This window comes from Bos grunniens, chromosome 17 (assembly GCF_055505025.1).
Source record: "Bos grunniens cultivar Pamir isolate PY7600 chromosome 17, Bosgru_T2T1.0, whole genome shotgun sequence".
Taxonomy (NCBI): domain Eukaryota; kingdom Metazoa; phylum Chordata; class Mammalia; order Artiodactyla; family Bovidae; genus Bos; species Bos grunniens.
In genome coordinates, this window is record NC_141181.1 from 14,934,107 (window position 1) to 14,961,701 (window position 27,595).

The 27,595-nt window shown below is 34.9% G+C and overlaps 1 protein-coding gene across 1 annotated transcript in view; it reads right to left on the minus strand.

Moving 5' to 3' along the window:
- Positions 1-6,096: 6,096 nt before the first annotated feature.
- Positions 6,097-27,595, minus strand: part of USP38 (ubiquitin specific peptidase 38) — a 32,401-nt gene continuing 10,902 nt past the window's right edge. The window contains exons 4-10 of the mRNA XM_086346582.1: positions 26,777-26,878; positions 22,337-22,495; positions 20,298-20,491; positions 17,347-17,440; positions 14,588-14,694; positions 12,062-13,418; positions 6,097-7,325 (exon numbers count right to left, since the gene is read on the minus strand). Coding sequence (XP_086202708.1) covers positions 7,164-7,325; positions 12,062-13,418; positions 14,588-14,694; positions 17,347-17,440; positions 20,298-20,491; positions 22,337-22,495; positions 26,777-26,878 — 2,175 coding nt within the window. The 3' untranslated portion in view covers positions 6,097-7,163. The remainder of the gene's footprint in view (positions 7,326-12,061; positions 13,419-14,587; positions 14,695-17,346; positions 17,441-20,297; positions 20,492-22,336; positions 22,496-26,776; positions 26,879-27,595) is intronic.

A 27,595-nucleotide genomic window follows, 5' to 3' on the forward strand; every position in this document is an offset into this window, starting at 1 on the left:
GTTTGCTGCTGCTGCTAAGTCGCTTCAGTTGTGTCCGACTCTGTGTGACCCCAAAGACAGCAGCCCACCAGGCTCCTCTGTCCCTGGGATTGTTCAGGCAAGAACACTGGAGTGGGTTGCCATTTCCTTCTCCAATGCATGAAAGTGAAAATTGAAAAGGAAGTCGCTCAGTCGTGTCCAACTCTTAGCGACCCCATGGACTGCAGCCCACCAGGCTCCTCCATCCATGGGATTTTCTAGGCAAGAGTGCTGGAGTGGGGTGCCATTGCTTTCTCCAAATTGTTTAGGTCTTCTTTAATTTCTTAGGTAATGTTTTATAGTATTCTGTGTAATATTAAAAAAACTGATTTTTAAAATATTATTGTATGTGGTGGTGGTGGTTTAGTTGCTAAGTTGTGTCTGACTCTTGCAATCCCATGGTCTGTAGCCTGCCAGGCTCCTCAGTCCATGGGATTTTCCAGGAGAGAATACTAGAGTGGGTTGCCATTTCCTTCTCTAGGGGATCAGCCCAACCCAGCAATCAAACCCAGGTCTCCTGCATTGCAGGCAGATTCTTTACTGACTGAGCTATGAAGGAAGCCTCATATTATTTTTGTTATATTATTTTATATATATAATATTATACACTATATAAACATATTATTGTATGTATCATTATTCATTTCTATATTCTGATACTTGTTCTTTATATATGCACTTGAATTTGATATATTGGCTTTATATTCAGGTGACTAACTGAATTCACTTATTAATTTTTAAATTTTATAGGTAAGTTAAGCATTCATTATTTTGGATTTTCTACATAAACAGGTGGCTGGCTCATAGGCTGTAGTTTGCCAAACTCTGCTTTAGTCCATGTTCACACTTCTTTTCCTGGAAGGGAGTCTCGTCTGCCTGTCTGGTGTGCTGGATGCATGGTGGATACAGCAGGTGGTCAATCAAATTGCTGCTCAAGAGCACAGTGTCAGACTGGAGCTTTCCAAAGCTGTCCCTCCTTTCTTGGATATTGAGTCAACTGTGCCAAATCTATTTCCAGCCCTCTATTTATTTGTGTAGACCCAATTTTCCATCTAGTATCATTTTCTTTCAGCCTAAAGAATTTTCTTTAACATATCACATAGAGCAAACACTCAAGAATTCTCAACTTCTGTCTAAAAACGTCTATCTCACCTTTGTTTTGAATGACATTTTCACTGGTGAAGTGAAGTGATAGTGACTCAGTTGTGTCGGACTCTGTGACCCCATGGGCTCTTTGCAGCCCACCAGGCTCCTCTGTCCATGGGATTTCCCAGGCAAGAATACTGGAGTGGGTTGCCATTTCCTTCTCTGGGGATCTTACTGACCCAGGGATTTAACCCAGGCCTCCCACACTGCAGACTCTTTACCGACTGAGCCACGAGGGAAGCCACAGCAAATATTCACTAGGTAGTTTTTTCTTCTGCACTTTTTGGATGTCATTCCACTGCTTTTCGGCTTGCATATTTTCTAGTGAGATGACTGCGGTCTTCCTTCTGTTTTTCTATGTTGGGGGTCACAAACTTTTTCTGTAAAGTACTTTAGTAAATATTTTTTGTCATTCACTGCTAAATAGTCTGTGTCACAACTACTCAGTTCTGCCACTGTCGCATAAAAACCACTATGATGATGGGTAAACAAATAGGTGTGTCAGTATTCCAACAGGATTTTATTTATGAAAATCCATGAGGCAGAATAGATACGGCTTGAGGGCTGTATATGTGCTAAACTCGATTCTATATGTAACGTGTTCTCTTTCTCCAGCTGCTTTTAAGAGTTTCTCTTTATCATTGTTAAGAAACTTGATTATTATGTGATTGGGTGTAGCTTCTTTTATATTTATTCTGCTGAGGGTTTGTTGAGCTTCTTGGATTTTCCATTTCTTTATTCATTTTGTTCATTTTTCTTCACATTCTTTTAAGGTTCACGTTTGTCAGTTCCTTCCTTTCCATAATTTGAGCCTGTTTCTATTGATTGGTTTTTTGGTTTTTTTTTTTTGGGTATAAGCCATAGTTTTCTTTGAATGACTGATAATTTTTTATCAGATCCTCAACATTGTGAATTTTACTTTCTTAAATGCTCGGCTTGTTGTGTTCCTTTAAAGAGTGCTGGACTTTGTTCTGCGTGTAGTTACTTACACGTGAGTTTGATCCTTTCAAGGTCTGCTTTTTTTTTTTCCCCCAAAATTTAAGTGTTTATTAAGAGTTAAATATAAACATCAACCTATTGACTTACAGAAAAATAGGGTCTTTGGGGAATTGTTTGTACCTGGACTACAGTTATATGCTCCTGTAACATGACTTACTGGGGTGCAGGGTCTTTCACAGCAAGAATAGGAGACTGGAAAGGACATCTTATGATTGTAACAGGGAAATGATACAAGAAAATTTCACATATTGAGATACAGAGAAGTCTTTCTGGCTTATACACGAGTTAAGGTGAATTTTATGCTAACTAAAACAGCCTGCTTGTGTTAAGACCTGCTTTGAATCTTTGTTGTTGTAAAGCAGCAGTCCCCAAACTTTTGGCACCAGGGACTGGTTTTGTGGAAGACAAGTTTTCCACAGACCAGGGATGGGGGGATGGTTTAGGGATGATTCAAGTACATTTATTGTTCACTGATTTCCATCATTATTACATCAGCTCCACCTCAGATCATCGGGTATTAGATCCCGGAGGTTGGGGACGTCTGCTTTGAAGGATCAGTCTTTAACTCTAATTTACTCCATTACTAAGCTATGGTATTTTCAATGAGAAGCACAAGACAACCAGGATAAAACGGGAGACTAGTCAGTTAGGGAGGTTGGTATGAGAAGACTTGAGCATATTGACAGATGAGCAGGAATTAGTCAAATGAAAGCAGGGAGGGAAAGTGGGGTCAGGGGAATGATGTGCTTACTGTTACTTGCATGTGGAAAAGCCTAGAGATGGCAAGTATATGATGTCTGAGTAAGAACTGGGCTTCCCTGATGGCTCAGATGGTCAAGAATCTGCCTGAAATGCAGGAGACCAGGGTTTGACGCACAGTCTAAATGACATGGGAGGACAGAAAGGGAAGACTGGAAGAGACAAGGCTAGTAAAATAAGTGTAGTTAAACAGGGGTAGCACATGAGTTCGCTCAGAACCATATTTCTCAACTGTTGGGATTACTACCTACAGGTTTCAAGAGTGGGTCTCACTTTTTTTTTTTTTTTTAATGGTGTTTGGAGTGCAAAAGAATAAACGATACAGATTATAGAAATTCGATTTCATAGTTCACTGCAAACCTTTATTCATATGTAATTTGCTTCATTCTTTTGCTCATGTTTTTCTTCTACTTGTTACCGTCCCTCTTTTGGAGCACTGACTTTGGAGTTCTGAAGACATGGATTAAAATCTCAGTTATGACTTTGAAAAATCTCAATTTCTGATTTTTTAGCTGCATAGCTTTGAGCAAGTTCCTTAATCTGAGTCTTTACTTTCTTTATCCATGTAAGAGTAAGGGAGGGCAAAGGTAAGAACTCACTTACAGGGCTGGTGTAAGTTCAAAAGACATAAACATCTATCAGTATCCACCACATCATCTTTTTATCTGGTTGACGCTTAGGCTGCTTCCAAATAATTAATATTACTATAGTTTTAATCTTTCTTAATCACTCTACATGTTACTATCCTTGGATAAAAGTCCCAGAGAAAACAATTCCTTTTCTAGCCCAGAAGTTCTCAGCAAAGGCTGTACATTTAAATCACGTGAGGAACTTCAAAAAATACTGATACCCAGTCGCCATGTAATTTAATAGGTCTGGGGCAGGGCCAGGCTTGGTAATATTTTTTAAAAACTTTCCAAGTGATTCTAACATTTTGCATGGTTGAAAGCCACTGATCTACCCAGGGAAGGCTAACCTTTTCATCTCTCTGAAATCAAGGTGTGTGTGTGTCTAGCACACAAAGCAAAACTTGAAGACATGAGATTTATTAAGAGAAAAACAACTGGAGGCCATAACTGACACTGGTGATGAGAGTTGGCTACACACTTGGCTGACTTCTTAGAGTCTATTTTTAAAGTTAAATCCACACTGGTTATGTAACACTGGGGCTAAAGGTTTTACATAACAAATCCTTTTGATTTTGTAAAACCCAGATAGTTGATTTGTTGAATAAAATCTTTATTTCATTTCTTTAAAACTATTTATATAACAGAATTTCCTTTTACACAGAAAACCTGAGGTTTTTATGAGTTTTATTTTTAAAGAACTGTTTACTTTGAATCCTTGTTTTTTAAAAATCTTTCATTCATTTTGAGTTTCATTCACTTCCAAAAAGGACTCTATAAGAAAATTAGTAAAACAAAAAATAAGGCTAACATTATGATGATATGACAGTTTGGTAAATGCATATATATATACACACACACACATAGAAGAGCCTTTTAGACTTCTTTTTTCTTTTATTAGACTTCTTTTTTAAGATTCATTGGGTTTTTTTTGGGGGGGCGGTTATTATCTTTTTTGTTTTTAAATTTATTTTTTAAATTGAAGTATAGTTGATTTACAGTGCTTTAGATTACAGCAAAGTGATCCACTTATAGTTAACTAGTTAGATATGTGTGTGTGTGTAGGTATACATATACACATAATCTCTTCAGATTCTTTTCCAATATGTTATTATAAAATACTGAGTACAGTTCTTTATGCTGTACAGTACGTCCCTGTTGATTATCTATTTTACACACACAGTAGTGTGTGTATGTTACTCCCAAACTCCTAATTTATCCCTCACTGTTCTACTGTTTACCATAAGCTTGTTTTCTATGCCTGTGAGTTTCTTTCTGTTTTATAAATAAGTTCATTTGCATATATTTTTTTAGATTCCACATATAAGTTACATCACATGATATTTGTCTTTCTCTGGCTTATTTCACTTAGTATGATAAACTCTAGGTCTATCCACGTTGCTCCAAATGGCAGTATTTCTTTCCTATGGCTGAGTAATATTCCACTGTATATAAATAACCACATTTTCTTTTATTCATTCATCTGTTGATGGACATTTAGGTTGCTTCCAAATAACTATTACTATAGTTGTAATTTTAAAAGGAAATCTTTAACTTCCAGTTTTTGGTAGTGGTATGAAGTTAATCTAAATATGCTCAGTAGTATGTTTTTTTTTTTCTTGTGCCACACCACACAGCACCTAGGATTCTAATTCCCTAACCAGGGATCAAACCCATGCCCCTGAATTGGAAGCACAGAGTCACTAGACTACCAAGGAAGTCCCCATGCTCAGTATATTACATAACTAGAATTTCATCTTTGTTATCATTCTGAATATTCAATTACCTTGAAACATAAAAATCCTTGAATGGCTTGCTATTCAAAGATAAAACTTTATGTAGGTTTAATTGTCTTTATGCAAGTTCCTAGTAGAAGCAGTTGAATCCAATATCAACCCACCAAGTATTAAATGACTTTACCAGTTTCAATAGATGCCGATTGATACAGTCTGACTATAAATCATTTTCTAGCCAGTGGATAACTGAACACATAACTTAGACATTCACTATTAGAACAACAGGAAGTCCATAGGAAAGAAACTTGATAAAATTCCTTCTGGTTTCAGTGATTTGTAGGGAAGAGAAATCTCAATTCTGTAAAGAACTTCCAGTTTTTAACTAATCCAATCAGTTTTTCTAATCTTCCTGATGACCAGAAACAGGTTAGGAATGGGAAGTAGTAGAATGAAGATGAGGATATCTGTTTTTAACCACTGACATTAAAAGCTTGGGAAAAAGATAAATCCCAAATCAACAAAGAACATTCTTTCCGTGAAATGTTTTAAAAATAAATATATGACCAATCTTCGGAGCTATGTACATGATGGGTAAGTTAAAACTTTTAGGAATGGAGACAACTGGGATAATTCCTGAATACTGTATAATCAAGACCTAGAAGAAGTGACTTGTTTCCAGTTTCCTGGCAAAGAAAATGTGGGAAGGTAGGGGCTGACATTTTGACATTTTATCTGAAACTGTGAAACAGAAATAACTGTGCAAAACACATGACTCAAAAAAAAAAAAAAAAAAAAAAGCCCAAATGTACAACTCTGAAAATATATGATCAATGTTTAATATTCTGAGGATTAAGTAAAAAAATCAAAAAAAATTTTTTTACTCGATCTAGTTCATTTCCTCTGAATTCTTAAGAGTTAAAAACAAACTACCACACTTTTTGATTTAGAACCATCAGATTTTACTTCAGGAAAATCTAATACCTTTCAAAAGTTATAATTTTAATGTTAGCACAAAAAATTACTTCCTAACATTTCATTTTAGAAAACCTTTTCTGCAGCCAAAGATTCTTATTTTTGAATTACAGTACTGCAAGGCACATACAGAACTCACCTCCTTCAAAACACACAGAAGATATACTCCCTGAAATAGAATTTTTAAAATCCTCAATTAGAAATACTACAAAGTTAGCAATTCTTAAGGTAAAAATGTGACTCCTACAGGATCATGCACCTTTCTTAAGATCAAATTCAGCACATATGTATAAATAATCCTTTTTTAAAACATTTTTACTCGAAATGCAGAGACAGTGATGCTGAAGACAGCACTGAACAAACCTGAAAAGTACTACAGCTTGATAAAGTTTATGTTATTGCCTTCATAAGAGACTGTATCATCGCTAGTATTCTCAAAGACTTGAATTTAATAATGGGGTAACTACAAAGGGAATAAAATATTTGCTTTCTTTTTAAACAATATTTCCTTCACCTCCAACACACAATTCTTTTATAAAGGATGCTAAGTGAAATCTATGTTCTGTTCAGTAAAACTGAGCAAGGACCATTTAAATGCCTCTAACTAAATTTAATGCAGCTTCATTAGGGACCAGGTACATATTTTCCTCTGAAAATTTTTGGTCAAGCATGTCTAACCATAAAAGCAAATGGAGTTTTAAGAGGTAGATTTTTTTTTCCCATGATGCATTTTGTTAATAAATGTATTGTCAAGAAAATAAAACAAGCACTGAGTGTGTTTTCTTAAAGTATAAGGGTCTAATGAAAAGAAAAATAAAAGATAGATATGATATTTGTTACAGTCTGACATTTTAACAGTCATGGTATTGGATGTTTTGTGACCAGTGCATTTTGGACTCTCTCAGCATCAAAATACGAGTCTTCCAACTGTATTAAATCCGCCTCCACCCCCACCACCAGTTGGTCCACAGCTTCCAGGTGGATCGTTGTCATCAAATCCATTGGGCCGAAAAGAACAGGATGCAGATGCAGCTTGTAGGGCCCGGGCTCGAGCATTCAACTCTTGTTCCTGAAATTTAAAATAGTTTTTATGACATTAAAACTCTAACTACCGTGGATGGGTATATCATCTATAAAAATATTTTTCAGTTGCTTTAATCCTTAAGTATCCTTCAAATCTCAGTAACTTTAAAAATACTGATTACACTAATCCTTATCAAATCGTACTAAAGTACATAATCACAGATGGAGCAAACAAGAGAGAGAGCAAAATCCTGGTGTAATTTTAGAGAATGATAGATCCTAAAGGCCATCCTCTGTCAATACCCCACTTTAACTGAAGCCCCACAGTCTTCAGATTTCTCTACAGAAACATCACAGTTCTTGCAAAGCTCATCAACAAATACAAGAATGGATTTCTTTCCTAATACACAGAACACAAAATTCAAAGGTTATGACAATGGATTATCTACTTTCCGTCAAGTGGGGCTGTTTTGGAAGTGGGTGATTACAGTAAAAGGTATAAATAATGAAAGAGGGCTCAATGTTTTCCTGCCCTTTCCTCAGAATATTTCTCAGTAAATAACAGATCTCAAAAACACTGCTAAAGAAAATGGAGCCTGTCTTCTTACAGTATTACTTAAAACCATCCCCTACCAGATTATTAGAACTTTTATAAGGACTCATATTCATCTCTGTGCCAGACACATATTAAGTGCTCAGTAAATATTCATGATCTCAAACTAGAACACTGTTAGGTACTCAGCCATGAAAGGAAGAAATATGAATAAACATTTATTTGTAAATTGCAAATTCATTTGGCAAGGTGTTGAACTGGATTCTAAAACTGACACAAACTCCAAGGAAGAATAGGCAAAATATTCTGGCATAGGTCCATTTTCTGGGAAAGAGTCCGCAACTGTCAAATGAGGTCATTAGTGTCAACAAGGTGTAAAAGCCACTGGTAACAGCATAACCCTTAAATGATTAGGTATACTCATCCTGAAGGACTCTCACAGTGCCATCAACATTAATATTAAAAACTGTACTATTTCCAGCTTTTCAACTACAAGTCCAATTAGTTTGCTCCGCCTGGCAATGTAATGTTCAATTTCTAGCTAAATTTTCTTAGTTGACTATTCTACCCTCTTCATGAGATGCCCTGAGTTTTATCATGGAGGAAAAACCTCAGGCATACCTTGACATCTCTCTATATTATGGACACCCTGGTTTCTCAGTAAGCATACATGACTGCTGTGCGATTCCCAATACACAAAATGATCAACAACCACATATTTTATGGCTGAATGTGATCATAGATAAGAAATCCTTATAGCAGAATGGCTTAATTAACCAGTCTCTGATAGGCCCTTAGAAAGGCTTTTAAAACTTAATTTACAGGATATTTCTCAGAAACAATTCTTCCATTAACTCTATCAGTTACAACATTTATAACTGTTGGCTCCTCTGTATCATGTCTAACCACACGATATTTCTCAGGGATTATATTAATTTATTCTTCAATTTGTAAAGTTAGAGTAAGATTACATATGTTTGACAGATAAAAAAATAAAAGCTGCCATACAGATATCAGAAATAGACACAAAAATAAAAACAGAAATACTCCATTCTGGCTCTATAATATATTAAGCTATCTAAACAAGCAATGAAAATATGGCTCTGTATCTAAGAAACAATATTTGGTTTAGGATACAGATCATGGTCCCTAATGAAATAAATAAACTGAGTAAATATGCAAGGCAGAGTTCAAGAAGTTCTATTCAAGAAGATCTTGCCTAGACTCTCTTAAACAGTGATTTCCCACCAGAAACTATGTTGAAGAACCTACACAATACAAAACTGAGTAACCCCATTGCTTCTGAGACATCTGAAACCTATATTATATTATACTTTAAGATATAGGGCTTCTCAAGGAAGTAAGATTTCATTTTTACTTTTGTAGTTATTTATATAATTACATGGCTGATGGAGGAAAGCATATGATATTCTGTTTTCAGAAGATAAGCTTCAACTATGGATAAAAGTAGGGGAAACATTTAATTTTATTTCTTTGAATATAGATGAGAATATTAGGTAAATTCACAAATTTATAAGTAATTTTACCCAATTTATATAAAGTATTAAAATTAATTCTTATTTCAATAGTGGACTATTGGTCAAGTAACAAAAAGGAGCTACTGTTGCTTTGGGACAAAAACCTTTCAGTGTATTTAGATCTCTCATTTAAGTAAATCTGTAAGCATAAAATTGATCCAGCTTTTTTGTTTGTTTTAAACTACACAGATACAATATATACTCTTATGCATGAGATACAATATATACTCTTATGTATGATGAAGAAAGATATTCAGACAAACTCCCACCTCCTCCAAAGAAAGAAAAGAAACTGAACAAGAAAGGGGAGGATTGTCTGCAGTTAGGGTGGAACAGATGGGGTTAGGTGATACCATTCACACATCCTTTCTCACACTGGATCCTAACAGAAAGCATGATGTTTGTAGTCCAGTTGCTAAAAGAATGGAGATACTCCTAATGGAAGTTGGGGGTAGAAGGATATGAGGAACAAGCCCTTTCTCAGATATACTTCAAGATCTACAGTTTGCACTGCTTTCCTACGTGTCAGGTTATGATACAGAGTAGAAAATAGTTTGTGTGGTAGAATTCTTTTGCCTAGGTTTTTCAAAACCACTAGTGCTTCCCATACTATAAAGAGCAAGAGTCTTTCTAACACTTGTAAATCTAGCTGTGACTTAACTCCATAGCCTTACTTTTACTAAGATTTGGTAAGTTTTTTACAACTATTTTATAATTAGGCAGAATGCCATTTCTTAAAGCCAAAGCTGTATCCCAAACATAGCAATCTATTACAAAGCATTTTTACTATGAAATGGGCACACACTTTTAACTATAACTCAAGAGTGAATGTAAAAACAGCACTGGAAATGAGAGGAAAAATATACACATATATGTTCCACGTGTTCAAAACTAAAGAATGACAGCTGAAAACTGCTATATATAAAATCTCACCACATATTGTCACTGCCAGGCAATTATGAAGACACGTTCACAACAGAAGCAGCACTACAGCTCCTAACGCAAACTTAAAACACCAGAATGACTTGGTTACAGTATGAGAAACATCACCATTCAAAACCTATCCATTATAGTACTGTATTTGAAATTAAATAATATAAAGTCTAAATATATTTAAGTTTCTAATTAATTTCTAGTTGGGTATTTGTTATTGTAATTTGGTTCAAAAAGGCACTTTAATATGAAGCTTTAACAGCCTAAGAGTCTTAATACAGGTAAATAAATAATATCTTAAAACAGGTAATAACTTTAATGTAAAATGAAGTGATAACTTTTTTGCATTAGACAACTGGACAATCTGAGACAAAAATGGAATTTAGAACAACTGCACAGCACGAGAAACTGAATTCACAAAGTACATAATGGTTTTTCTTTATAATGGCATACGGATAATAAAGTAATAATGAAAAGAATGGCTCATCACAAACACTGTAAAATAGGATGTAATGGGGTAAGTTTTTGGCATTCCAATTATAGAAATGAGAGTAGTTTTTATATATTTCAAAAGTCAAGATTGCACTGGGCCTTATTTTCATATTTTATATTGTAGAAATTCTGTTTCAACCTTACCTTCTTACCCTCACTCCATCTTTCCAATGTTCAAGAATCCTGATGATTCCTATCTAATGGCTTATTTGATATCTAGCAAGAAGTACATGGTTGAATATATTCTATTACCTTGATCATAAGCCTTTCTGGTAGTGAATAAGGAATATTCTGAGCTTCTTATTTTTTTTTCCTGCAAAATGTATTGTTTCTGTGTAATGCTGGAACACTGCCATACTCCTTTAAAAATGTATCATGTATCATTATTTGAATATTTCATAATACAGTAAACTTTCCCCAAAATCAGTACTGTTTTTTCTCTTATTCTGAATCTTTTAAGAGTCTGTAACACAAAATTTTTAGAAACTTACATATTTAAACTCATAAAATCATTTGGTGTGTTTGTAATACACCTACAGTTTTAACTCCTATTTACTGTTGGTCTTTTATGTTGATAGCAAGCTGGCAGGTTTCAAAGAAAAATACTTTCAGCAAGGTCTATATTAAGTTTAAAGTAAGAAAAATCTTTGTGAAAAGTATATTTATAAGTAAATTCAGCTCATATGAAATCCTTATTCCATAGTTTTCTTTACTGTTGTATTATTGCCTTGATTCTACCTATCAGGTCCTTAAAGAATACAAACATCTGTTGTGTACATATTCTACCTTTTAGTCTCCTTTTAACCACTTGTCAATAAATAGTTCTTAAAATATTTGTACAAAGGTCAAGAAGAAATAAATACAAATTTAGCAGTTGTTTCCCCTGGCAGGTGGAACTAAAAGGAAGAGGAAAACATTTCCATTTTATTAAACTTCTGACTTTATTCTTATTAAATTTATTAAACATTAAATTTCTGAATGGCATGATTTTATAATGATCAGATCTTTTCTAATTGAAAACAAAGAAGGGCTTCTATACTGCATCTAATTGTGACTCTCCATAACTAATTCATAATATTAGCAAGTAAGAAAATTTAGTTATAAAGGTTGAACCCATTTCATATGAACCCAGATTCAAATTTCAAAATCACCACTTTGTAAATTCCTAGGAAGTGTAAAGGTGGATTTCAAAATTAAGGCAAGCATTCAACCATTTATCAACTGTTTAAATATATTCCACAAATGATGACTATATTTCCAACTTACCTGTAAATATAGTTTATTGTCTTTTGTTATAGCATCCATTAGTTCTTTCTGTAGAGGTGGGTCTCCATTTACCCAGAGTCCAGTGGTTGAATTATTACCATTTAAACCATTAGTACTGTTCTGTCTCTTATACAAAAGTACATAAGCTGTATCCTTGGGAAACCTACTCGTAATTTTCTGGACTGACTGAAATGAAGTAAACGTCACTCGGCTGTCATTAAATAAAAACCATTCTTTTGACATGTCCTTATTTTCCAAGTCCTGTTCAATCACTACAGTGGGACTCTCTCTCCCTAGTAAGTGATTCCGGGAGGAGGAAAACGCCAGAGTTTCAGGCTGGGGGCACATCTGGCAGGAGGACTCTGTTCCTGTGACGTTTCTGGCATAAGAATAGTAATGCCCACTTTCTGAGGACACACCAGAGTGAACGACCACAGAACTCAAGAGATAGGGCACCAATTTTGGGGAGCAAGCTTCTTCAGTCCCAGAAGGCTTTAACTTTTTAGCTAGATTCTCACTAATGTCAGTGAAGTCAACATCTAGAGACCAACTTTCTGACAATGAAGAGAAAGGAGTTCTTTTAACTGGCAACTCCAAAACCAGTGGCAGTGACACATTGTCTAGTATTTTTCTTCTCACATGATACTTCTGATCATATGAAAATCTTAAGAGAGTAAGGATAAGGTATTCAGGTTCCTCTGTGATTTGCATAGTTTTCTCGGCATTCTGCAGAGAGGCACAGTTTTCACAATAATACTGGTTGTCACCAGTAAGAATCTCTGGAGCCAAAAAATAATTTAATAAGTCAGTCACTGAAGGTGTGGTTTCACCTCCTGGTTTCTGAGGTACATCTTTATTAACAAGCATCTTGCTAGAGTCATTAGGGACAGAAGTGTCCTCAGTACAGCAGAACTCATCAGGACTGTCAACCATTCTTTCATTCATAACTGAGTCGCAGGCAATGGCAACTGCTGACGCGTTACAGACTCCTGGTTCTTTTGAAGGACCAGGCCCGCTGGCCTGTGTTAGGCCATCATCTTGTGTACTGGGTGATGATGCTGGATCTTGAAAAGACAAGTTTTCCACGGAAGAGGAAGGACAAAAGGCCAGTGAAAGATCTGTAAAGGCTTCCACTTTCTGTGAGGTACTCCTGCAGTTCAGACAACAAATATGAGTTCGCAGTTTTCCTCCAAACATTTTTTCAATTAGCGTCTTCTCACCGTCACTTGTGCAATGGGTCTCTGTTAGGACAGCTGCTTTATTGGCTACCTCCTGTAAAGAAGTTTCACTGCATCCTGGACTTTCAGAAGACTTGTGTGAGGACTGAACTTTCAAGATCTTTTCTTCTTCATGGAGCCTGCAGGAGAGTATATCATTATATAGCTACTTGGCTTACATTTAAATGTCAGTTCTACTCAAAAATATGAGTGGCTTGGCTTATATAAATAGCCAAATTATTCTTATCAAATATAATGCTTATTTAAAAAATAAAGTTTCTCCTCCTTTAAACCAGATAACCCTTTATCAAACAGTTCGAGAATGTAGATCAGAAGATAACTCAGGGATTGTTCCTGACCTATATTCTCACTACACTTTGGTCATACTGCTATTTTATAGCACTTATACCGTATATACCCACTAACTGCCTTATAGATCTTTGTCTGCCTGGCATCTCATAGAAAGCCTGGCACAAAGAAACTACTCAACGTATCCTTGTTGAATGGGAAGAACATGTTGCACATGTTGGGTTCAACTAACTTTACTAGTCATTTACATTCCAGAAAGGAGGCAAAGACCAGGAAACAATAGGTTTTATTACCTAAGGGGGAAGAAGACAATAAAATTTATCAAACCCACCTAATTATCAGTTGGTCTAAAGGTGAAGTTATTAAATTTTGTTATCTCAGAATGCCTTTATACTCTTAAAAATAACCGAGGAACCTGAGAGCTATCATGTATGTGGTTGTATCTATCAATATTTACTGTATTCAAAAACTGAGAATAAAAGTAATAAAGTGCTACATAATAATAAATAATAAACTCATTACATGCTAATATAAATAACATTTTTAAATGAAAAACAGTTATATTTTCTAAACCCAAAAAAATTTAGTGAGAAGAATGGCTCATTTTGCAAATATTTCAAGCATCTGGCTAAACAGAAGGCAGGCTGGATCCTTGTATCTGCTCTGCATTCAGTCTATTGTGCTCTGTTGTTTTGGATGAGGCATATGAAGAAAATCTGGCCTTAACTACAGATACACAGATATGCAGTCAGAAAGGGAAAGACCCCTGAAAGTGTTTTGGGAACCCCTAGGGGTTCTTGTACTACACTTTGAGAACAGCTAAAGTAAGAAAATTTAAAAAAGAAACTAAATTAAAAACACCTAAAAAAATACAATAAATGCAAGGCATTTTAGAGTTTAACATTAGAAATAATGTCTTTAAAGGTAAAAACAATATTCGGTAGAAATAATCTGTTAAGAAAGAACTAATTCAAATCACAGCTCTAGAAATACTTTTTACCTGTCTAGTAGAAACCTGAGGTATTCAGAACAGTCTTGTTGTGATCTGGGGGTAAACCATGGAGGTCTGGAAGCCTCAAAGAATATCCGAGGTGCATATGCTTCTCTCTGTTGATCGAGAAAACACAAAGAAGTGATTCTCACATCATGAGCTAAATACCTAAATCTTAATATATAATGTTTAATAAAGATTACTACAATTACATGGGCTTAACCTTTACTACAAAAGACCAAACAAATACATTTAGGTAACTTTCAGTCATAACTTCTCATTCTGCAGATCAGAAATAAGATCTAGAGAAAGTATGTGATGTGCCCAAGGTCATATAGCTCAACTAGTAGCAGAGGGGATTTTTATCAGACCCCAAGTCTCTTTAACTTAATACAGTGCTTCTGCCCTTATCTCTCTGATGTGCTTGAATCCACAATTTAAAAAAATATCTGAAAAAAAAAAGTTAGTGGATATATATTTTGGATTAATAAGGGACATACTCTAAAGAGCCATGCATACTGATTTTAGGTGAAAATTTCTTTGACTGGGAACACATGTCATAAATGTATGGAATATAAACACACTGGTCAGGAACTTTCCTAACTTTATTTGTTTTAGCATAGGAGCAGTTTAGTGAAGTGATTGCTTGTGGACTTTAAAGCAAGGTAGGCTGAAATCCTAGATTTTGCCACAACAAAAAAAGAACTGAAAAAGACATCTACAAAGTTGTGATTATAACTTGAAAATTTAGAATTTGAGTATTTGTGGTATATATGACAGGGTTCTCAGTTAAGGAAAACATTTCTATCAAAATAGGTGTGTTTATGGCATTTTGAAGAAAAGGAATTTGGTGGATTGTTTGCAATGGGTTTCAGAAATCATTTGATTCATATTCCAGTCTTGCCACTTGTTTGCATGGCCATGAAAGCAGGTCATGTAAGCCCTGTTTCTTTACCTGTAAAATGGGGACACTACCTTATTACCTCACAGATTGATTTTGAGGATTAAGAGATAATATATGTAAACCACCTAGCACAGGAGCTGCTGCTGCTGCTAAGTCGCTTCAGTTGTGTCCGATTCTGTGTGACCCCATAGATGGCAGCCCACCAGGCTCCCCCGTCCCTGGGATTCTCCAGGCAAGAACACTGGAGTGGGTTGCCATTGCCTTCTCCAATGCATGAAAGTGAAAAGTGAAAGTGACTAATTTAAATGCTCAATACATAATAGCTTTATTAATTATGAGAATAAAAGCCTTTTAAATCATATAGGGTAAATCTACCTACCTAATCTACTTGTCAGACAGGGTCTCAACTATGGCAGAAGTTTAATTAGGTTCTCTTGTTAATTGTTTTTTTGTTGGGAATATGGAAGACTCCTAAGGCTTTTTCCTAATAGCTCTGACTTAAGTTAATATAGTATATATAATGTATTTATTTCTACACATGTACACATAGATACACACACACCTACCATATGCATACATGTTATATAGCTGACCATTGAACAACATGGGGTTAGGGGTGCTGACCCTCTGCTTAGTCAAAAACTTGTGTATAACTTTACAATAGGCCCACCATATCTGTGGTTCTGTATCTGTGGACTCAGACATGGATTATGTAGTACTGTAGTACATATTTATTGAAAAAAATCCATGTGTAAGTGAACCTTTGCAGTTCGACTGTGATGTTCAAGGGCAAACTCTATATAACATACAGTAAATACAGCAAGTACATACATCCATTTACAAGAAAACAATGTTTGGAAGTTGCAGGGAGGAGATTTCATCTCCTTTGGTCCTGAGGTGTTAAATTTGTGAACATATTTCCTCCAGGTAGAGAACAGTAAAATGATCCTCTGAGTATTTCAGGCCATCACTCATGTCAATCTTGATTCCTTCCATTTAAGAAGTTATACTTGAGATATTTCTCAGCTTGTAGATAGGAAACAAAGCATTCCTAACAACTCAATTCCATCAATTCTAAATCTATCTTCTCTTCTGGCTGTAACTACCTATTCCTTTAGACCTCTGTGAAATGAAAACAGTAAAACCAGAAAATATTATTTATAAACGATTTGTATTATTCATAGGTATTACTCAAAACTTAAAAGTACAAGTTCCTTGAGCATAAGGATTCCTTTCTGAATGCTTATCAGACTTCATATTTTATCTCTCAATAAATGGCTATTTACATGACGTTCTTGCTGTTAGCATAAACTTATTTCCTTGGATTAATTTGTGGACATAAAAGATCACAAAATTTTAAGCTCCATAACTTTTAACAGATAAACAGTTTATCCATTAAGTTCAAAAGTTTAGTCATAATGAAAGGATATATACATTAGAAACGGGAGGGAAAAAAAGCCAAGATGCCACAAAATTATTTTAATTATTCATGTTAAATTGTTCATTACTATGAAAATCTACCAAATTAATATCTATAAACTTAAATTAAAGATGCATTTTAAAATATTTCTTCATGAACGAGCTAATTTTTGATAGGAAATCAAATTTTACCTATAATAATTAGAATAATGGGTCAGTAAAATATTCATCTACAAGAATGGAAAGTAGAAGGGAGAAGTAAGAACTTAGGGCATATCCTGATTTTAGGCAGTATCTCTTTAGATTTCTATGCAGATCTGTTGTGCTGGGAGAGAGATATATTATTTCTTCAGTTAAAAAGGTTCATCAAATTTGATATAATGTGAAGTTTAAAGAAGATTATCAATTCAGTTAACATATACATACTATACACACTTACACTCACCTGTGTATGAGCCAAAAAGGCAAAAAGATGCTGTAATTTTTTCATTAATGAATTGCACCCATTTAGATTTAAAGATAATACTTGTCTCCTGAAACTGAAAGATAGTAACATATAATGATTTTTTGTCTACATGTGTACACATGATGCACTTTTTAAAAGCTAAAGGGAAGTTAGTTCAAGTTATTATCCTTAAAGTAAAATTTCACTTACCTGAAGGCCCTTTACCTAGCAAAGTCACTGCCTACAATGTAGTGAAGAAGAAAGAAAATGGTGCAAATAGAAAGAGATGAAGCTATTAACTAATAACTTGAGTAAACAACTTTTAAATTCTTTCAACTCATGAAATATAAAAAAATGTCCTGTCATCAAAACTATGATAAAGTTAAGAGTTTTAAAGAATGTAGTACTAGTGCTGAATGGGAAAAGAAGAAACTTCAAAAAACAGTATAGAACAATTTGGTATCCTTTTGGGAAAAAAATGGAATTAAACAAGATTTCATATCATTACAGATGCCACAGAGAAGTAATGAGCTAAATATAAAATATGAAAATACTGAAGTATTTAACAGAAGAAAAGGGGGTAAAGGGATTTTGGAGGGGAAGGTGTCCTAGAATTCAGAACCTATAAATGATAAATAGATCTGTCTACATAAAATAAAAAATTGCAAACAAAACACTTGATAAATGTATCATTCTGATGGGAAGAAAGCACATATACATCCAGGATAAATCAGTAGGAAAAAGAAAAGGACCCAACAGAAAGGTGTGCAACGGAAAGAAAAGGTCATTCAGAAAAGAGACACAAGTGAACAAAGATACTAGAGAGGACAAAAAACTGTAAAGGTCAGCCAAGATGCACAAAGACACTGTCGTCCAGATTGGAAAGATTTTTTAATACTGATTTTATCAAGTACTGCTAAAGGTATGGGGTCATAGGTACAATCATGTATTAGTATGCAAGTTCAAATGCTATAACCTTTCTGGAGACCAATATGGCACACCCTATTCAAAGAATAGCCTCTATATCATAGGCATATGTTAATTATAAGCAACACAACCTAATATTCATCATTAGGAAGATGATTAAATTAACTATGGCACATCTATTTACTCAGAATGACATAGCTCTGTCATTACACTAACATGGGACTATTTCCAATATAAAATCATCAAAAGAAAAAAAATAAGTGGCTGGAAAAGAATAAACAAGATTCTTTGTAAACATATTTTTAAAAACCAACGCATTTGTTTTATACTAGATAAATCTTATCACTATACAAAAAATAGGTCTGGAACAATGCAAGCAAAACTATTAACAGAAACCTATGGGAATGTCTGATTTTTATTTTATGTACTCCTAGATTTATTTAAGAATTTACATATTACCAAAGAAATAAAATATGCTGTCTGCCTATTCTGAGATAGTATTGGCTGCTATAAAATAAGATGTGCTCTTTTAATTGTAGCTGTCAGTTATAACTGCTTTGAGTTTTTGCTTTCTCTATCATTTGTAAAATGAGATGGCTGGATTAGATGACCTCTGGTGGTAAGACATGGATTATTTTGGTTTTATGCCTAGTATCAGTTGTGTCTATGAATAAATATTTTCTTAGAACACAAGAAAAAATTCCTAAAAACAAACGAACCACTAGACCAAATGAAAACACCTTAGTTTTGATTGTATATATTGAGGCCAGGAAAGAAAATAAAGCTAAACTCTTCAGCTTTTAGTTTATGATTCCTCTGTGATCAATCGCTCAGTCATGTCCGACTCTTTGCAATCCCACACCGCAGCCCTCCAGGCTCCTCTGTCTATGGGATTCTCCAGGCAATAATACTGAAGTGGGCTGCCAAACCCTGCTCCAGGTGTGATACCTCTGCTGCTGCTGCTGCTGCTGCTGCTAAGTCGCGTCAGTCGTGTCCGACTCTGTGCAACCCCATAGACAGAAGCCCACCAGGCTCCTCTGTCCCTGAGATTCTCCAGGCAAGAACACTGGAGTGGTTTGCCATTTCCTTCTCCAATGATGAAAGTGAAAAGTGAAAGCAAAGCCACTCAGTCGTGTCCGACTCGCAGTGACCCCAGGGACTGCAGCACCAGGCTCCTTCATCTATGGGATTTTCCAGGCAAGAGTACTGGAGTGGGAAAGGTTCATTTCCTTCTCCTTTTCCTGTGATACCTCTAGGAAGGCATAAAAACTTACAAAGGCCTAAAATTCAATTTGTAAACATCTTTGGTCAAGTTCCATGAATATCCTATTGGTATAGAAGAGAAAAATTCAACCAGGTTTTTGCCTTCAGGAAAAGTTCACTATTTTGTTCCTTTACAGATTGCATTCACATAGCTAACAGCCACTGATTTCCTATTTGCTTGGCTGCGAAAGAAAATGTATTTGAAAGTAAATCTGTAAGACGACAAAGGAACATGTCTGTTATACATCTGTTCAGTATCTATCAACTTGGGATGGGAAGCACAGCTTGAATTTCTTTAAGGGCAGTGAAGAAGTTATTGATCTGAGAAACAAACAGCAAAATACCTACAAGCAGAAAAAACTAAATATGACCACTTCAGAAGATATACAGGTTAAAAAAAAAAAATCAGTCTTACAGGATAATAACAAATTAATACTTGAGGACCCTTAAATTCTGTGAAATAAGTTCAATCACTTCCTCTGATATATTAATAAATATCAAGTCAGAGCAATTGAAAGACTCTAAATGAAATAAATAATATAGACATGAAGTATAATTTATATAAATTAGCATTTTAATAGGTCCAGGCACTAAAAGCAATTTCATTTCTGAATAAGGCAATTATATGAAAATATTAATATTTGTTCTGCCATATATAAGAAATAATTTGAAGACAATCTCACCATCTTATATTTCATCAGCATGCATCAATTTCTACAGTTAAAATGAAAAATTTTTTAAAAGTTCAAATTTAAACTTACTCTGTGGCCATAAACAATGCTTGTATAACACTGTTCATATAACATGTATTCCCTAGATTAATAAGACCAGTTTTCCCAGTTTCAGATTTTCCAGAAAGTCTAGACAAGCAAGATGCCAAAGAATTGGATTGAGAAGTCCAGGCACTTTGATTGAGAATCAATTTAATCTTCTCTTCACTGGGCTTAGGGAAATCCTGTAGATCATAAAGAGGAAAAGTAGTATAAAATATAAACTATTTTTTGTTATTAACACCATAAAGAAGATTCTTCCACTGACATTTAATCTTTCTCTTTTCCCATTTAGTTTTGACATCACTGATAGTCAAGAAAAATCACAGTACATGGCAAAAATAATGATCTCCAAAAATGAATAAATATCTCCTAGAGTTTATCAAGCTGAGGAATACTCAAGAAATAGGAACTCAAGTCACATTTGAACTATTTCTACTTCCTATTTGCCAGCAAAATATTTTCAAAATAAACCTCTGCCATCAGAGAATATGCGGCAGTGCTATTCAAAGTCTGTAGAATGAGGACGTAGCACACAATTTGCTTTCAGAGTTCATAGTAAAATAAGAAATATCTCTTTATCATTCACTACTAATATTTACCCAGTGTCAACCCTTAGAAATGAAATCTCAAAGTAGTCAGAGGATGAAAAATGGAAGTATCTAAGCACAATGACCTCTGACTTTAAAACACAAAACTCCATCTCATGTTTAACCATAGAGAAAATTATTACAAGGTACAGTTTCTTCCCCGCTTTGTGACATATGAGAGAAAATGTTCCGTGTCAGTGGTTTTCAAGCATGAGTGGAGTACTGGAGACTAAGGAAAGCTGGGGCAAAATCTTGAAGGCTTTTTTGGACTGCTGTTACCACCTAAAGTACTTAAACCTCAGAAAATACTTTCTGGAGGAATTTTAATCTTTTGATTTTATTGTTATTGTTGACATCTAATAGAAAATGCTTCCCATAGTTTAACAGGGAGATCTGTGCAAACTGAGCCTACTTCAGTTATCAGAATTTTCAGCTTTTAGTGGTGAAGAATGACATTTTACAACAGCAGTAGCTTTCATCTATGGACACAGCAACATTGCAGGAAGAGGTTAATATTGCTATCAAATCCATGACAAAAATCTTTTATAAATAAAGACAGTTACTTCTGAAGTGTCCAAGGGTCATACCAGTAGTATACCTTCTTTGCTGAACAGTTTTGTGTTTTGGCCTCATCCAAACTCATTCTAAGTCTAACTAGAAACTCTACAGTAGAAAGAATATGCTTTGTATTCATTTCAGATACAGAAGTAAAGATAATGAGACCTTATACTTTATTTCAGATCTCAAAAAGGAACATTATCAATAGAACTGATTTCTAATGACTTCTGAACACATCTAGCTGAAGGAAGTTCTCCAATTATTTTGCTGTTCCCTGATTAAGCAATACATTTACTAAGAGGAAAGTGTGCTATCTGTGACCCATTTTTCAAGACAAACAGAATCAATGCTTTTCAGATCCAGTATCCACACACAGTTGAAAAACAGTGAGTTCACAAATAATTCAAGTAAAGATTCTAAGATATATGAACATTCATGAACAATCCATAGCAAAAATGAAATAAAAATCAGAGAAGAAACAGAGGTCAAATACTGTAATTACAATGCCTTCCTTTGAATCTAAGATGTATCTTACATATTTTGACATTTCTGATATTGGGAAGCAACTTATGTACATATCAGCTTAATATATCATTTTTTAAAACAAATTTCCTCCAAAGCTGTTACGAATTTAAAGATATGCCTTATCATTGTTGGCACTGTAGAACTGAAGAAATATGATTATTAATTTGGAGAGTAATAGCACATAAGAAAGACATCACTAAGAATTATTGAACCACGGTTCCAGTTGCATTTTTCAAACAAAACGCACATTTCCATAAAAAAGAAAATTGAATAGCTGGTTATAGGAATGTTTCATCGCGTTCATCTATCACATCATAGGCTGCAGCTCCACAGACACTGGTGCAACTGCCATCATACCTTTATTGCCTCCAGGATGGGTTCGTAGAGATCTGGAAATCCAGAGTAGTGATACATCATACAGTGAATCAGTTCTGTTAACTGCACTAGGAAGGCTGTACTGGAAGGCAGGCCATCACTTTTGAAGGAATGAACCAGATTAACCACATGAGGAACAATCTGAACAGAGAAAAAGACAAACATTCTTCAATTTGCACAAACTGGCAACAAATTCCCTAGCCTACAAATGGAATCGGGTTTCCCTGGTGGCTCAGTCTGTAAAGAACCAGCCTGCAATGCAGGAGACCCAGGTTTGGGAAAGATCCCCTGGAGAAGGAAGTGGCAACCCACACCAGTACAAATAGAACGCAAGTGTTACATGATTAGCAAATGCTCTTCTGTATGTTTGGTCACTGCCTTTTTCTAAAAACGTTATGAAGTTAAACATTTCTAGAATACCAAGGTAAATCTAGTTTTTGAAGCATATGTAATTGTAATCCATATAAGACCCCTCTCCTCATGCTTATACTCCATTTAAAACTAAGGTACAAAAAATTAAGGTAATAACTAGGAGCCTAAGTCACTGCTGCCATTTAAAAATGGCTTAAACTGAAAAATGTTGGGGCTATTATATTTACCAGATTGTTTAATAGGGACAAATGTTTAAAAGATAAACCAAGCATTAGCTTAAGAGCGCCATCTAGTGTGAATTTTAGATTTTTCACTTGAAAGAACTAGACATGTTATCCCAGGGACGGGGGAGCCTGGTGGGCTGCCGGCTATGGGGTCGCACAGAGTCGGACATGACTGAAGCAACTTAGCAGCAGCAGCAGCAGCACATTAAAGACTGCTTCAAGAAAATTTTTGTGATAACTTATCCATACAACTAAAATTACAGCTGAGGCTACAGCACCACCTCTATTTTAGACAAGGGACTACCTTTATTTTAGGGATGGTGTCTTATGCAACCATGGTTATCCTTACTAATGGTCCCCATGCCCCACTTCCAAAAAAGAAGAGATGATTCTAAAAATAAAGAGAATTAGGAAAGTCCATTATTTTTAAGGAACTGGGGTTAGAAATTAAAGTGAAATCTAAAATGCTCATTGCTCATAATTATGTAGAAAACTATTAACACTGATAATAAGCACAACAATGTCCTTTCATCATAAAATTAAAGAAAAAGTCAATACAGAGCCAATCACATATTTAAGATATTATTATCAAAAATGCTACTTTGCAACAATGGCTCATTAGTACAGAACTACACTTGTTTCAACTAATTATTATAATTTGATACTACGTATTTAGAGTCCACATGTAAAAAGCATCTTATTATTTTCTCTTTGTAGAACTTCTGTGTATGTATTGTGTGTGTGTATATGTAGCAACATGGGAAAATATTTATTATGTGATGTTAAATTTCAAAAGAAGGATACAAAAATTACATATTGATTATAAATATAAATACAACCTTGTTAAAATATTTAGGGGAAAAAACATTGTAATGGAAAACATAAAAATTAGTGTAGTGAGATTGTGGGTAATTTCATGATATACTGCCCTAACTTCCTATATTGTTATATTATCTTTCTATACAAGTTTAACTTTGTTGCAAATGAATTATACACTTAGTATAAAGAAAATCTGATGATACAAACATGTATGAAGTAAAAGTCTCCGTCCCACTGTCCAGCGAAAGATATTGGTTGTATATCAAACTTTATATGGCATGTCACGGCACATACCATATATATGATTTTTTTGTACAAATGGAATCAAACCTACATACTGCCTAGAACTTTTCTTGTTTCAACTGACAATCATCTCTTGCCTCAAATTCATGCAAAGCCTCCCAAATGGTCTCCTTGCTTTCACCTTTTGCCCTCCTTTAGACTACTTTTAAAGTAGCCAAATGAGCCAAATAAAAAGCAGTGTAGAACATTATTTGGTATAAGCAATGTAGAACATCTATTTGGTTCATGGCTAACTCATGACAAAAGTGAAGTTACAGCCAGCTCTATGGTCTTACAGTCAAACAGCAAACAATTACAGTTATATTCCAGTCAGCCCCCTTCCTTCTTGTAGAAAGAAATTCATATTCTTAAAATAATAGTGCTATTCTTCGTTCTCCTCTCTGGTTTTACTCTTATGCTTTGAGGTCTTAAATCATATTTTTGCTTTCACACCACTTTCTTTAGTCTTACCTCCATTGAAGGCATTAATCTGACCATAAAACTACCAGTTCCTAATGGTTCACACCACTGCTATCATCGCTACATTTCAAAGCAAATCTGAATTTTTTCTCCATAAAGCCATATCTATCAGATATTTGCTAAAATAGTCAGAAATCCAAAATTATGATTTCCTCAGAGGTGATAGGAGAGACAAAGATGGAAGAGAAGAAAGAATTTTTAAAATGATTATTTAATGTATAATACTAAATCATCCAAAAGCCTTCCTAGTGTAGACTGGATCTTTGCAGACAGATAATATACCTAGTTATCTACTATAACATCTTACATGGTAAAAAATGATCACTGACTCAAAAATAAGACTAAGTTCTTCACAAGTGTATAAGACAGATGTCCAAGCAGTTTATTATCTTCTAAATATCTGAAAACTGATTTTTTTTTCTGAATGAGCAAATCTGAATATTTGCAGACATTACTGTGATATTCATTAAACTTAAGTTACTATTTAAGAAAATATGTATAACATTTAATTAGAAGGTTTGACATTTTCTCTTCCATTTAAAATTTTTTCGTCACTTATAAAAAGCATATGAAAAGCAAATGGTCCATAAAAACATACTCTGTAACATCAATCTTGGTTTGCTTTAAAATATTCTAAATGTGTAATACACTAGTGATTCCAGGTTCCTGTTCATACTTAGCAACTCCTAAATCTGAGTCCTTTGCTGAGTTATTTAGAGTTACAGGTGATTTAACTCCTGCATGACCCACTACTAGATGCCCAAGTTAATTTTAGTTGAGTAGTAGGTCAGGCTATATACAGTATGTAGACAGAATAATTAGGTCTTTGTTTTTAGACTTTATTAAGTCAGATCACAGTTTCCTATTTCTGCTCTAACTGTTCTTTAAATAAATGATTTCATATTTACTTATTTCAGTAGTCAAATTTTCAAAGTCAACCATTTGCCATTTCAATTACTTTTTTGCGGGGAGGGGGAAGGCAACAAAAGGTAAGGAGATCCCTTCCATTTTTTAAAAAATTGAGCAAAGAAATAGGTTTAGAATATAGCAAAAGTGACTTATCTGAGAGAAAAAGGAATGTGTGAAGAGTAATAAACATTAGAATGGATTTCCTCCCCAGAAAGTAAATAAATATAAACCTTTTCTCAAACAGTTGATACTGACTGTGCCTGAAGGGAGGGACAAATAGTTGTTTTTTTTCCCTTGGACGATTTTGCTAGTATTCTTGCTACATTAGCTCAAGTTTGAGTTTTATGTAATGGATAACAAGTTTATTAACTGATGATCAGGCTCACCAATTAGAACAATAAACTACAGAAATCACTCTTCCTAAGTGATAATGTATTATAATGTAATTACTTGTTAGTAAGGTTTATTTCTGATAAGCCTGCAGATTTTCCTTCAGTGGAAATGGGGCACTGAGTAGCTGATGTGATACATAATTCTCTGAGGCTAGTTAAATTTCCAACCAACAATCAGCAACTGAATATTCTACATTTCATCAGCCTCTTCTGAATATGTTTGTGGTGGGTCAGGCCTCCTAAAATTTTAAACTGTGGGTGTGTTGATTGAGTTTCTAGTTCTGTAAAACTGAGGATCAGACCTGGGAGGGAGTGAGTAACCACACAAAACACTGCTTTCCTGTGATGCCCTAGACAGAAAAATGGACAGGTTCTCAAAGGTACATTTTGTCATTTCTCACTTGCAATACTGATAATTAAATAAATAATATGAAGTCAAACCAAAACCAGTGATGCAGCTGGTTAAAAGTGGTAGGATTCTGGATATATTTTAAAGGAGGAATCAACAGAATTTATAGGGTATGAGCTGAGAGAGAATGCAAAGCCCTAATTCTAGGGCAATCAAGACTGATGTTCTCCTGCTTCTGAAGTTCTAGAGCAGTCAGTGGTTTTAAACCATTTTTCTCCTTCTACACTGCTCATGTGTGCAACCGACAGTGAACGGTGACACTGACACGTGACACTTCTCAAGTGCAAGAGTAACTTCTAACTTTCAGTTGCTCATTGTGATCCCAAGTGGAAGTTTTGGTGAGATCCAAAACATTCTAAAATATATTCTTTGAGAGGAAATCTCACAATATCAATTTTAAAAGGACTCATAAAGCTACAGGAAAATAGATTTAGGACCAATCTATAATCTTTTCACAAATACAAATGTGACTCAATACTAAGTTGAAATTTTAAAACAAGGTTTTTCGAAGTAGGAAACTTGAGTCGTAACTTACCAAATGGAACGCCTCTGGAGAATGCTGAAAACTAAGCAGCATGTGAGAGAGAACTGCGAGAGCACCAGGTCGCACGAGAGGAAACCAGAGGCGATTAAAAACCTGCCCAAAAGACAAGCATCCACTTTAGGATCTGGCATGGAAACCGTTACCCCAATCGGTGGCTACTTTCATAGGGCCCCAAATTATTTACGTGCATATCTCCCTCCTGGGAAATTTTATCATAACATATGTAATTAAACTCTGGGAGAGGGAGAAAGTTAGGAAATAATATGACAGAGATCAAGGGAGTATAATGACCCCACCAACTCTTAAAACTACATCATCAAATAAAAATCTGTTAAACAATGTTTACAAGGTGATACTCCCTGGCCCATTATTCATTCAGAAAATACTTACTGATCATCTACTACTGCTTGGCACTATTGTATATTCTGAGAAAACAATAGTGGATTCAAAGGAAACCTCTGATCTTAGAGGGCTTACTGTCTAGAAGGTTGGACAGAGGCAATTAAAAGTAACATGAGAGAAAAATGCTATGAAAGCAAGGCATGTTGAATAGGGAATGCTGAGTGGCAAAAGGCTCTGCTGTTTTATTATAGGGAATTTAAAAAAGGCCTCATGATAAACGTGACTCCTGACTACAAAAAACTGAAGGGAATGAGATTAAGTCTGACAGATAACTGGGAGAAGGGCCTTTGCTCTGCTTATTATATATACTCAGCACTGCAAAAGCCCCGAGGCCTCCAGCCTGGTGGACTAGAGATATAACAAGGAGGGCAGTGTGTGTAAATAAAGCACGGAGATTGAGGCAGTTAC